Source organism: Leptinotarsa decemlineata, unplaced genomic scaffold, assembly GCF_025532065.1.
Source record: "Leptinotarsa decemlineata unplaced genomic scaffold, Ldec_3_MD MMD2_tig00026361_RagTag_RagTag, whole genome shotgun sequence".
In the NCBI taxonomy this organism is placed as follows: Eukaryota; Metazoa; Arthropoda; class Insecta; order Coleoptera; family Chrysomelidae; genus Leptinotarsa; species Leptinotarsa decemlineata.
The window spans coordinates 5,789,981-5,804,672 of NW_027412704.1; the positions used below are offsets into that span (position 1 = coordinate 5,789,981).

Consider the following 14,692-nt stretch of genomic DNA (forward strand, 5'->3'; position numbering starts at 1 on the left):
GCGGAAAAGGCGGCATGCTCCGGATGTGTCGATTTGTATACCTAACTGTGAAAAGAATTGGAATAATCGAAATAAACAATAGAGAAAGAAAAAAATGGACTTTGAATAGGTGTCAGCATTTTGATGATTTATTTGTAGTTTTACTGCAGCAGACTGTTCAGGAAAATCCCAGACGTGTTAAAATTGAAAATGAAAATTTTCAATAATTAGTATGAAATGCGGAAGAATAAACCTACGTTTCCATGGTTCATAGTGGCTGTAGACCTAATACAAACGAAATAATTTCTGGTGGAAACTCATTCACCTGTTTTGAATTGCTCAAAAAATTTTCATTTATGTTCCTGAAAAAGATCCCCAGAGCAAAACTAGGTTAGGTATTTTGAAGAATATTTTTTAGTGACAAAAGTGTAAAAAATACCCCCTAATTACCACCCCAATCGAAAATGCTCATTACCAATTCACAGTTCAATTGTGACATGCTCAAGAAGTTTGACAGATTGAAAGTACTCACTACTGAAAAATAAATGGGAGTGATTAGAAAAGAGCATTTTCAAATTTGCAAAAAACCTTTTCTGCAAATTAACTCAAATTATATCATTGAAACGTCAGATAAAGCTGCACCGTTACATGTTACAATTGATAGTTCCAGAGTAAATTTTTCTGCGGAATTGATCCTTTCACCTCAAGCTATTTTTTTTACCAAGCAATTCAAACCAGCTACACTCCCAGATCATATTTCAAGTAAATGAAATGGATTGTGAAGAAATAGCGATTATTTCTGAAAAAAGTACCAACATTATTTTTGTCACGAGTCGCTAAGTTTTAGCGCTGAAGAATGTTTCAAGAAACGAAAATTCTGTGAGGACGAAAAAACTTTCCCAAAAAATACACTGTTTTTGTTTCCTTCACATTGTGACCTTCAATTTTGACATTCAATGAATACAAATATTTTTGTTTCCGATTGATTCGGCAATGGAAATTGATAAACTTGAAAATTCAAACATTATAATGAACGACCAAATGGATTTGCGGTGGATTTGTGGTAGATCACCATTACTGAACTTGTTTTTTTTTTTTTAAAAAACGAAAAAGTTTTATTATTGAGGTTAAAGTGAGGTAATACGCTTCAGGTAATCGAAATTGAAGAGATATTGAGGTTTTAAAGGAAGTAATCCCAAGTGTAGTTACCTGTGATATATAAATATCAGTGTGAGAAGCAACTTGTAGTTGAAGAAGCTATAGCGACACATGTCGTAATATATTTCTCAAACAAAGTTCGAGATCAAATCGTAAGGTGCAGTTTATGAAAATACAAATCAATCTCCAACAGATACTTCGTTTTTATTGAGGTTCCGACCCCGTGACTCCATAACTTTTTTCAGATTTTCAGATAGCTAGATTCACACTATGAATTATTTTTTTTTTTGATAAAATGGAACTTTCAGAAAAATCTTCATGAAACAAAAGTTGTTTGAAATTAGTCAATCTGTAAATTCCTGGCCTTAGCAACGATTTGCTTTTCACATTGTTCTTGACAATACTTGAAAAATAAGTCGAATAATTTGGAGCAATAGCAAATATCACTTCAGAACCTATTTCAGAATCTTTTTGGAAAAAAGTTCAGATTTGCCATTGAAAATATTAAAAGATGTCTACTTTCAAAAAACTATTTTAAATAGTTTTTACTGAACACCTCGTATGAAAACAAAAATATGGGCATGGAAATAATCAGTAAAATTCACATATTTTATTGCAACTCTACATTGAACATTTTTTATTGAATACTTCGGGTAAATCATTGTCAATTACTTTATCATTATTAATTGAATAAGCGTGTGTTAAAACTATCACTACGAAATAACATTAAATAATTCAAAGACAAAAGTACAAAACTCTCACAATATAAATTATATAAAATCTTCACAAAATAAAGGAAAATGTCCTTTGTTTCTAATTCTTCGCTTTTCAAACCACAGTTTGAATTGTTTCTTTGTCAATTTAAGTATATCTGACAATTCTGACTTCGTCAAGAATGGGTAAACTCAGCAATCGTTCTTGAAAACTATGATATGTTGGTGGACCGTTGTTGAATGCATTGACTGCTTCAATCGATTGATGCATTGCTTTCCTCTCCACTGGACTCTTCCAAGGTAGATGTGTTTGGTTCGGGTGTTCTAAGTGGTTCAGAACGAGTGACAGTAGTTGCCACATCGTTAGATTCATTTTCTTCATTATTTGATGAATCTTCCGGAACATCCCTTTCTGTCTGCTCCGCCTGATTTCTCATCGTCGGTGGTGATATTTGAATAGGTGGTTCAGAATTAGTGACACTTGTTGCCACATCGTTAGATTCATTTCCTTCATTATTTGATGAAACTTCCGAAACATCCCTTTCTGTCCGCTCCGCCTGATTTCTCATCGTCGGTGGTGATGATTGAATAGGCGGTTCAGAATTAGTGACACTAGTCACACTGTTAGATTGATTTTCTTCATGATGTGTTGGTGAGGCTTCCGGAATTTCTCTTTCTGTTTCCACATGTACTTGACGCCGCCTTGTATGAATTCTTATCGGCATTGGCGATGGTGATGTTTGAACAAGTCGGTTCCGTAATTCTAAATATGGTGTATTCGTTAGCTCCGGGAGTTCCATTCTCGGAAGTGGTAGGATAGGTCTAAGCCTGGGTTGAATTCTTCGTGTTGGATCGGTGAAATATGTCGGTGGAAGAGGTATCCGCAATTCCTGCTGGCGCAAAATTTCTATATAATCCAACTCTCTCTCATAATCTGAAATCGGTCGCTGATTCTCGTTGTTTCCTTCAAGCAGAAATGGAATATGCCTTGGTGGTCCGGGGGATATTCGAATAGTTCCAATTCGCATCAACTCTCTCGGAAAACTCGAAATCGGTAGACGAACCGAGCTTCGAAATTGGGGAACCGGTGGCTGTCTAATACTATTCGGTTGCCGAACTGGTACAACAAACCCTCTATTGTCTATAGATAAATAACTCACTGGACTTCTCCCTAATGTTGGATCATAGTTGACAGTATTCCTTCTTGATATCCGAACAATAGGAAGAGGCACTGGTTGCATGGGCGGTGTTGGAATAGATTCCGTAATAGCACCAGTTGATTGCTCAACATTTGAATTAGGCCCTTCCTCCAAATCATCTTCGAGCCGTGGTTCCGACTCGTCTTGTGAATTGCTGGTTGAATCCAGATTGACTTGGGAAGATTCATCCATGTTAACTTTTTTTTCTGAACTCACTTCAATCACGATTTTGAATAACCGTTGTTTCCACCCACAATCGTATATCTCATCTGAACTGATTCATTTCTGAGTATTAACGGTCTTCAAACTACAGAATAAAAAACTGTATAGAAGCAAAAAATCTTGAAAGAATTCGACCTAGATCAAACAGATATACTAGTAACGGATACACTGGAAAATCTCACAAAACAAACATTCTGAAACTACACTGAGAAAATGCAATTCGTGCACGAGACAGAAATGAATTCGACTTTTAGGATTTTTTTATATCCATTCATTATATTGGATCTATTATCTACCAAAATAGCAAAATGGTTCACTAAAGAATTTGAAGGCTTGTCTATTGCGGAACCAGGTTTTAGTATAAAAAACTCTTTAGAGTTCATACAACATACAAAAAAAAGGTGGGATTTTGGTTTATTTTGATATTATTTCCTTTTTTCTTAGCGTCCTAATTCCACCGACTCTACAACACCTCAGGGAATTACTATAGAAAAATAATTTCAATAATAACGAAATTGATGAATTCGTTTCTCTCACTATTTGTGTATGAAACAAAATCGGTTCCAGGTAGAGGTTGCTTTTGGCAAACCTATTCAAGAGTAGATTCCAAATGGAAACCAAAGAAAAGTCAAAATATATTCCTAGGATATGGCTACGGTATGAAGATGATATTTTCGCGATATTCGATAACAAAAAATCGAATAATGAGAACTTTGTTTCCTTTTTAAATAATAGGTTTCCATTAATAAAATTCACGTATGAGTTAGAAAATACGGGACAACTTCCATTTCTTGACGTTTTTGTGATGAGGAACCAATATGGAGGGTTAGAATATGATGTATTCAGAAAGGGAACAAGCACGTACAGGTATATTCCTGACAGTTCACATCAATGTGGGCACCATAAATGTGCTGAGTTAAATTTTCTAGTGCATTGTCTCTCGACTTTTCCTCTGAAACATTAAAGGTTCAAAAACGAAAATATAAAATACAGAAAATAGCAGCCACTAACGGTTTCTCGAGGGGTATTGTAGATGGCATAATAAGGAAAAAAAGTGTAGGTTGAGAATGAACGAAATCTCGACATTTAGAAAGAAGAAAAACTAAGATAAATATATCTCAGTTCCATACCACCAATACACGATGAACTTTGGAAAGATTTTCAAGGAACTAGGTATCAAGATGGTTTTTTAAACAAGTCATTTACTACAGAGCCTTTAAGGAAGTCCAAAAGACAAAGTCGAGAATCCGGAAAAGTCTGGAATTTACGAAATTAACTGTAAGGACTGCATGCAAAATATTATGGGAAGACAAAAAAATCTAGTGAAATGAGATATAAACAACACCCAGCACACTTAAAATGTGGGCAGTCGCCCATGTAAACAACAACAGGCATCTAGATACCAGAGAGTGTAGGAATAATTAAACATGGTAATATTATAAATAACGAAGGTGAATCAATACCTATAGTCCGTTCATAATTTGTTGATAGCTCACTGCAAGTTTGACCCTCATTAGAGAACTGAAATACAGAGAGGACAGCTAATATGATAAAATAACAAAAACCAAACTAAAACTGGCAGTTTAAGATGTTTTCGACTAACCCACCCTGTATCTGAAGAAATACAATACAGCTATAAAACTTTTAATCCGATTATGTAGGTATTTTGAGTGGAAATGAGTGACCAGTGTCGTAGAGTATATGATTAAAACATTAGTTACTTTAAATAAATAAATATATTAATATTCTTAAACTGTAGGTACTGTAAAGTGTATTTTTATTTTAAAAAAATTTCTTTATTTCATTCAAAAATAATAAGTTACTGACAATTTGTAAAAGATACATTTATTTAATTAATACCTATTTTTAAATGATATAAACTACGATTACTTACAAAACTATTCAAATTCAAAATAAACAGGATCATCTTCGGAATCCGAGTCGTCTTGCAGGTTAATAATTAGCGGTTGTGTCTCTACAGTCGCATCAATTATATTGTCAAGATCCCACATTTTTTGTTATTCTTCTATTGCATGTCTTACTGCATCTCGCCAATTTTGTTCTGTAATATGTTGTAAAGACTCATATAACAATTCACGTACAGCTTGTATTTTATATAACGTATTTTTTCTAGCCACATAGCTTTTCATTTGTGCCCAAATGAGTTCAATTGGATTTAATTCGCAGTGGTAGGGTGGAAGTCTAAGGACTGTGATGTTTCGTCTTTCCGCCATTTTGTCAACTACGTATTTCTTGAACTTAGATTTGTGTTGCCGGGCAATTTTTAAAAGTTTTGCTTTAACCATTCCATCTTCGTAAGGCAGGGACTTATTCCGCAGCCAGTCAATGATATCCTGTTTCTTCCATGCAGTCGTTGGAAGTCTTTCAACTAGTCGTGAATAATAAGGTGCATTATCTAATACTATAATTGAGTTTGGTGGTATATGTTCAATCATCTGCTCAAAATACTCTTCGAAAACATCAGCTGTCATCTCCTCGTGATAGTCTTTTGTGCTTTTGGATTCAAATTCTAACAAACCATGCTTAGCAAATCCTTTTTCACTGCCAATGTGAGAAACTATTAATCTACTGCCTTTACCAGAGGGTGGGGAAATACCAGTAGACCAACCTTCCATAAAGGCTTGCCTGGAGCTTGATATATTTTTATCTGTCCAAATTTTTGTGAGAGTATGACCTGCGTTTACCCACGTTTCGTCCTGATAGTAAATTGGCCTTCCTTCAGCCCGAAATTTTCGTATAGATCTTAGATACTTTCTTCTCCAACATATTATCTCTTCTCGGTCAATCAAAAGTGATTTTCGGTCTGATTTATCCCACCGGAAATTTAATTCTTTTAAAACTTGCCACAATTTGGTTCGTCCGACATGAGGCAAATCCGGGTCGTCTGTAACTTCTTGTAAAATTTTGTTTAAGTTGGGTATTTCTTTTTTGTAAAAAAATCCGTGAATTTTCCTTCGAATACCATTTTTGGCAAATTTATCAATTTCAATAGGTTTTCTCCCCCTCTTTAAGTATTCGTTTGTATTTGGGTTAGCTATACCTTTTTTTTTCTTTCTGATAGGAACCTATATATTGTTGACTCCCCTACGCACGTCATGTTGGCACAACTCTTGATTATGTTCTGAACAGTGTTTGTGGGATTCTGAGAAACCAAAGCATCGAGAACGTTCAAAACAATAGTCTTCTCTCTTGGTGAATAGACAGACTTACTGACTGTACGCAACAGTACCGGTGTAAAACTTGATGTTGATGATGATGACGAAGCCATCGCAAGCAATCAAACAAAACAAGCAGGAACGAAAGGTACGTATATGTTTGTAGGAATGTGAAAAAAAGTTACTCACGCACTGCACAAAATTCGCAAAATAAATATTAGAGACGTTAATTACTGCCGTAGACGCCGAAACACCAACGAGCCGTAAATTAAATGCGATTAAAAAATGTACTAAACCAAAAATTATTTTTTTTCGTAACAACTTCACCCTTTCAAGGCAAGTTTCGAATATAAACTGAAGATTTATATTTAATGAATAAACACCTCAGGAACCTCCGCCTATGATTTTACGAGTTTTACGACCGTTTTATGACTTGGGCCCTCATTTTGTGCTATCGACAAATTATGAACGGACTATAATAATATACTATATAGCTTATTGAAGTAATATGTTTTTTATTAGATTTATTTGACTAATACATATAGACATATTGTAAAATAATTAAAAAAAAGTAGATAGGGCAATATTGTGAAATTGGTTTTATGTAATATACAGGATGTAACATAAGTACGTTAAAAAATTCGAGTGACTGAGACGATTTTAAGAAACAAGTCTATACGAACTTGTGTCCGAAAATGCTTCGTTTCGGAGATACGGGGTGTTGAAATTGAATTTTTTGTTCGCTTTCGAAAATAACTCTTGCAAAAAATGAGTTATTTGCACGAAAATCGGTACCCTAGAGAGCGCTGCGTACGCTGTCATTATAAATTGTCGAAAAGTGCAAGTTCCCATAATTCTACATGAAAGAGCTAGCTCAGGTTGACGAGTTTACCAAGTAATAACTAAAGTCAGATATGGTCATTCCAATTTATATTGGGTACCTTATATAAGGTAAACTTCAACCTTAAACAGGTAATTCCTAATAAATTGACCTTTCTCAACCAGGTACTAAATCTCTGTCAAAAAGTTGGCAAGCTGTCTCTCAACTTGCCAACTTTTTGAATTTAAATACGGATTATATACGTGTATCAATAGAATCATATACGTCTACAAATACAATCATTTAGGTACATAAGCTTCCTCGCTGAAGTTATTGTTCATTAGAATGTTTCAAAGATTTTTCCGAAATGTTAAAATTAGAATGATTTTTGGAAAACTTTTTCGTTCATCGCTTTGGGAAACATGAAAAAGTTCGAAAACTGTTTTGATATCTCTTTTCATCCAAGAGATGAGTGAAAACATTCTCAGATTTTCATCGAAGAGAATAAAGTTGTGAGTATTGATGAAGATTGTGAAAAATTGTAAGTATTGATGAAAATTATAGGAAGTATATTCCTATATTTTTCTTGAGCTGACGTTTTCCTTGTTATTGTATATGAGAAGATGTGTTTTTTTCTTGATTGTACTCTCCAACAAGTAAAATATTTAATACTGCATAAATTTCTGTATCTCATATTGTCCCTAGCTACAAGTGAGTGAGTGTTGAATCGCATGCGAATAATTTTATTATGGTTGGCAAGCTGTTTTTCTCAAACCTGAAGATGTTGAAATTGCCTGTTATGGTTTAATATCTACCTTACATATATATGAATATAAAACAGAGTGAAAACATTTATGTGAGAATTCCCTCTAGTTTTGGGGTGGGAAAAGTTCATTGAAATGGTTCAATCGCACCAAAGATTTCGTGTATCAAGGACTATCCCAAATATTGGGCTAGGTCAGCAATCCAATCTCAAACAATGTCTTCTTCCACATAACCAAATCCTGGCGCCACCACCAAGCAATGTAACTAGAGAAGAAAATATTGACTTATGGTCAGCGACTGAGGATGACCATAATTTCTCACCAAATGCCTATGTTGATCTGGAATCGACTGAAGTACACATGAGATTTGACGATGAAGTGACAATTAGTGAAATTGTTAGTGGATCATTTGAAAAACAACAAAATGAAGGAATTTCTCCACTATCAAGCATGAAACAAGAAGAAAACATATTCTTAGTGACAGCGACTCAAAGTGAACATAATTTCTCACCAAATGCCTGTGTTGATCTGGAATCGACTGAAGAAAAAATGAGGAATGACGATGAAGTGACAATTAGTGAAATTGTTAGTGGATCATTTCAAAAACAAAAAACTGAAGGAGTTTTTCCAATATCAAGCATGAAACAAGACGGATACATATCAGTGTCAGCGACTCAGGATGAACATAATTTGTCAAAAAATGCCTGTGTTGATTTGGGATGGACTGAAGGTCAAATGAGAAATTATGATGGAATGACATTCAGTGGAATTGTTAGTGTTGAGCTGGATTCGACTGAAAGACAAATGAGGAATAACGATGGAGTGACAACTAGTGCAAATGTTGGTGGATCATCTCAAAAACAACAGAATGAAAGAACTTCTCCAATATCAAACATGAAACAAGAAGGAAACATTGACTTATTTTCAGTGACTGAGGAAGAATACGCAATCCCCACAACTAGCGGAGAGTCATGTGTAGTTCCAGAGAAACGGAATGATAATATAATCCTGCCTACATCTAGCATCGATTCGAAATTCACTAGAGCCGATAGAGACCTAGGAGTATTTCTCACGGGGCATCAGCTCATGGAATTAGAACAGGAGTTCAGTTTGGAGCTTTTTCCATCCAGAATGAGGAGGGTTGAAATTTCTAGGAAGCTTCAATTATCAGAGAAACAAGTGACAATTTGGTTTCAAAATAGAAGATTGATATTGAGAAAGTATGGAGAACCAATTCCTCAAATCGTACTTTCTCCCGGGAAACAAAGTAATACTAGTGAAATTTTGAATGAGATACCTCAAAAACAAGAATATGGATGCTTTTCTCCAACACGTAGTATAAAACGGGAAGTGGCTGATACTGAGGAACAAGATGACAGAATTAATTCTTCAGCGTTCAATGTCGAGCAGGTATCGATTGAAGACCAAGAACAAAACAGCTGTGCTGTAATGCTCTCAGTGACTGAGGAAGAACCTTACGGGTATTTCTCACCATGTGCCTCTTCATCATTCAATATCAAGCAGGAATCGTTTGGAGACCAGGAACAGAATAGCTGTAACGTAATCCCTACAACTGGCGAAAAGTCATGTGTATTTCCAGAGAAACGGAATGATAATATAGTCCTGCCTACATCTAGCATCGATTCGAAATTCACTAGAGCCGATAGAGACCTAGGACGGGAGCTAGGAGTATGTCTCACGGGGCATCAGCTCATGGAATTAGAACAGGAGTTCAGTTTGGAGCTTTTTCCATCCAGAATGAGGAGGGTCGAACTTTCTAGGAAGCTTCAATTATCAGAGAAACAAGTGACGATTTGGTTTCAAAATAGAAGATTGATATTGAGAAAGTATGGAGAACCAATTCCTCAAATCATACTTCCTCCCGAGAAACAAAATAATACTAGTGAAATTCTGAATGAGATACCCCAAAAACAAGAAAATGGATGCATTTCTCCAACACGTAGTATGAAACGGGAAATGGCTGATACTGAGGAACAAGATGACAGAATGATTTCTTCAGTATTCAATGTCGAGCAGGTATCGATTGAAGACCAAGAACAAAACAGCTGTGCTGTAATGCTCTCAGTGACTGAGGAAGAACCTTACGGGTATTTCTCTCCTTGTGCCTCTTCATCATTCAATATCAAGCAGGAATCGTTTGGAGACCAGGAACAGAATAGCTGTAACGTAATCCCTACAACTGGCGAAAAGTCATGTGTATTTCCAGAGGAACGGAATGATAATATAATCCTGCCTACATCCAGCATCGATTCGAAATTCACTAGAGCCGATAGAGACCTGGGACGGGAGCTAGGAGTATGTCTCACGGGGCATCAGCTCATGGAATTAGAACAGGAGTTCAGTTCGGAGCTTTTTCCATCCAGAATGAGGAGGGTTGAAATTTCTAGGAAGCTTCAATTATCAGAGAAGCAAGTGACAATTTGGTTTCAAAATAGAAGATTGATATTGAGAAAGTATGGAGAACCAATTCCTCGAATCCTACTCTCTCCCGGGAAACAAAGTAATATTAGTGAAATTTTGAATGAGATACCCCAAAAACAAGAATATGGATGCATGTCTCCAACACGTAGTATTAAACGGGAAGTGGCTGGAACTGAGGAACAAGATGACAGAATTATTTCTTCAGCGTTCAATGTCGAGCAGGTATCGATTGAAGACCAAGAACAAAACAGCTGTGCTGTAATGCTCTCAGTGACTGAGGAAGAACCTTACGGGTATTTCTCACCATGTGCCTCTTCATCATTCAATATCAAGCAGGAATCGTTTGGAGACCAGGAACAGAATAGCTGTAACGTAATCCCTACAACTGGCGAAAAGTCATGTGTATTTCCAGAGAAACGGAATGATAATATAATCCTGCCTACATCCAGCATCGATTCGAAATTCACTAGAGCCGATAGAGACCTGGGACGGGAGCTAGGAGTATGTCTCACGGGGCATCAGCTCATGGAATTAGAACAGGAGTTCAGTTTGGAGCTTTTTCCATCCAGAATGAGGAGGGTTGAAATTTCTAGGAAGCTTCAATTATCAGAGAAGCAAGTGACAATTTGGTTTCAAAATAGAAGATTGATATTGAGAAAGTATGGAGAACCAATTCCTCGAATCGTACTTTCTCCCGGGAAACAAAGTAATACTAGAGAAATTTTGAATGAGATACCCCAAAAACAAGAATATGGATGCATTTCTCCAACACGTAGTATAAAACGAGAAGTGGCTGAAACTGAGAAACAAGATGACAGAATTATTTCTTCAGCATTCAAGGTCGAGCTGGAATCGATTGAAGGCCAGGAACAAAACAGCTGTGCTGTAATGCCCACAACTAGCAAAGATTCATGTGAAGCTCAAAATGAACGAAATGATAATAGCAATCTGCCTACATCAAGCATCGAAACGACAATTGCTGGAGCAGAGGAACAAAATAAACTGGACGTAAATAACCTCGTAGCCAACAGAGACAGACAGAGGCTGAGAGTAACTTTTACAAAGCATCAGCTCATGGTATTAGAACAAGAATTCAGTGTGCAGCGTTTTCCATCGAAGATGAAGAGGGTTGAAATTTCTGATAAGCTTCAATTATCAGAGAAACAAGTGAAATTTTGGTTCCAGAATCGGAGGATTAAATCTAAGAAGAACCTTTGATGTGCTCTATTTCATCTTTACACATCTTCAATTGTTTCGTGATCCGAGTGATTTTTCTCACACATGTGATTCTTTTTATGTATAAAAGTTTCCGATGTTCTTATGATTGTTATAATGGTTATTTTAATCTATTTTATTTATACCACATATGATTAATTTTATATCTACTTACACGTCTACAAAGTTTTTGAATGTTCTGTATATATTCATTTCACCCTTTTGTTAACCTCATACTCATTATTAATTTTAGTATCTTAAGTTATAAAAATGTAACTACACCACATATATATATATATATATATATATATATATATATATATATATATATATATATATATATATATATATATATATATATATATATATATATATATATATGGCGGTAGATTCGGTACATTTCATTGAACTTTCTACAAGTTCTGCTGATAATTTTGTCACACTGTCCAAAAATAATAAACAAATTCATAAGAACTTCATTTGAATAGTTTTGTTCTATCGTTTTGAAGGTATTTGCAACTTCTGAAGTGACGAAAATGTCGATATTATTAGGAGAATGTCACAACGCTACTGTCAAATAGTAATCATGGCCTGCTTACCAAATACCGAATGGAAATACCATTCTGAAGGGACATTTTCACAAATAAATGTTCATAAGTCCGAAACTTGACTAGTTAGGTATAGGTATAATATACATAGAAAGAAAGCAAATTTTAGCAGCTTTCCGAATTGTCAATAATATACAGGGTGTTCCATTCAAAATAATCAAATTTCAGCAACTTTTTCAAGCAAACGAAAAAACTGTATTTTTTTACCACCCTGTATTAAAGTAACGGAGATTAGGCTGACGTGTGGGAAGTGTCCAAGTATCACCTAACTCCAAACCAAATTTCGATATCATAGTACTTCTTAACTAAAAGATATCGGTATTTTTAGAAGTCATGATTTTCGAAGAAAAAAATTGAAATTAATTTTTATTTCGAAAACGGTAACAGATAGGTATAGGAAAATATCAAGAAAAGTTGTCGGGCAATTGTTGGAGATTCCAAAAATAATATTATATACAGAGTGTTCCATTTGAAAAATCAAAGTTGCTACTGCTTTCTAATAGAAGCGGCAACACCGCATTGTCGAAAATATTTTAGTTGGCTAGAGAATGTCCGAATATGAATATGAATATATATATATATATATATATATATATATATATATATATATATATATATATATATCGTCTAACCGGAATGTTATTTTTTCACTATTTTTTTTTAAATGAGGACTACGAAAAAAAAATTTGCTGGGACGATAAAAAGACAGCATCCTGTATACGACGTTTTATTTTGAAAGTCTGCAATTTTACAAATTACACAACTATGGTGTTAACTCACGGTCAATTTTTTTGAAGAGTAAAATAATTTTCAAAAATGTTGATGCAAAGTTATCTTTATTTCTTGTTAACACCAAAATTCTTTCAAAATTATACAGTATTATAAAAAAAACTTGATATTCAATAATAACAAATCACAAAACATCAAAATAAAATAGGTATTTTGTAACAAACTCATCGATTTTCTGGAGATTATTTTGCAAAGAATCTCCAGAAAATAATGAGTTTGTTCCCAAATACCTATTTCATTTTGATGTTTTGTGATTTGATATCAATGAATATCCAAGTTATTGTTACTGAATAATTTTGAGTGAGTTTCGGTGTCAACAAAAAAAAATAAATCTGCATCAAAATCTTTGAAATTGACCGTGGTTAACACCATAGTAGTGTAATTCGTAATATTACAGGCTTTTGAAGTAAACCGTCTTATACAAGATGCTGTCTATTTATCGTTTTAGCAATTTTTTTTTTCGTAGTGCCCATTTAAAAAAAATGTATAAAAAAATAAAACTCCACTTAGTTGGCTATGACTTCAAATTTAGATGTATTTTTCAATGCTGAATAACTTTTTTAAATAACATTTCCGAAAATTTTCTCAAAATCAAATATTTGAAGGCTCCTCGTATATTACGTGTGTTTTACTGTATTGTGTTGGTGCATATTCAGTTTTAGGAAATGCAGAAACTTTTATCAGTAATAACATTTTGTTGAAAAACCCTTAATAATAAAGTTTTCTATATGGTGCATACTTTGGGGATGACACTGTATATCTAGTGACTTTCAGACAATAAATCTTTTTATTCTCACTCTGAAACTATTTTATCTGCCTTAGATTGTGAACTGTCAATGTCTAATGTTTCCAACCCAACGTACCTGTATACAGGTACGTATACTGTATACAGGTACGTATACTGTATACAGGTACGTATACTGTATACAGGTACGTTAGGTTGGCAACATTTGACAGTTGACGTGTTACATTGATCTGGTCTTTTTTTACTTTTATCGAGGGAGAAACGAGTGTATTTGCAGTTGAACATTTTAATTATTATATTTATGTTCACGACTTAAATTAATCAAATATAATATTGATGTTATTTTTGCCATATAAAAAATTAAAGTTAATATATATATATATATATATATATATATATATATATATATATATATATATATATATATATATATATATATATATATATATATATATATATATATATATATATATATATATATATATATATATATATATATATATATATATATATATAAAAATAAATAGATAAGTACTCTTTGATCATTCCCATATTGATTTCAATTTAAGAGCCACCGGTATACAGCTGTTTCAGCCTATTGGGCATCGTCAGTACCGGGCAGGCGGTCCTCGATTGAAGACAAAATGAGAAAAAACCAAGAAAGTACTTGATAAAAATAGCTGCGTAAACGCAAGCGAAACATAAGTGGAACCACCTATTGGTGTGACACCCAAGTCAACTTGCCAAGTTTTTATGTCAGTGTTGGTGGTTTGACATAAAAACTTGGCAAGTTGACTTGGGTGTCACACCAATAGGTGGTTCCACTTATGTTTCGCTTGCGTTTACGCAGCTATTTTTATCA

At 34.3% G+C, this 14,692-nt stretch overlaps 2 protein-coding genes across 5 annotated transcripts in view; both read left to right on the plus strand.

Moving 5' to 3' along the window:
* Positions 1-14,692, plus strand: part of gogo (thrombospondin-1 like protein golden goal) — a 398,554-nt gene that overhangs the window by 294,650 nt on the left and 89,212 nt on the right. The window lies entirely within an intron of this gene.
* On the plus strand, positions 10,453-11,702 carry LOC141486675 (uncharacterized). Its single transcript, XM_074185094.1, has one exon. The coding sequence runs from the start codon at positions 10,606-10,608 to the stop codon at positions 11,689-11,691; it is 1,086 nt and encodes a 361-aa protein (XP_074041195.1). The 5' UTR covers positions 10,453-10,605; the 3' UTR covers positions 11,692-11,702.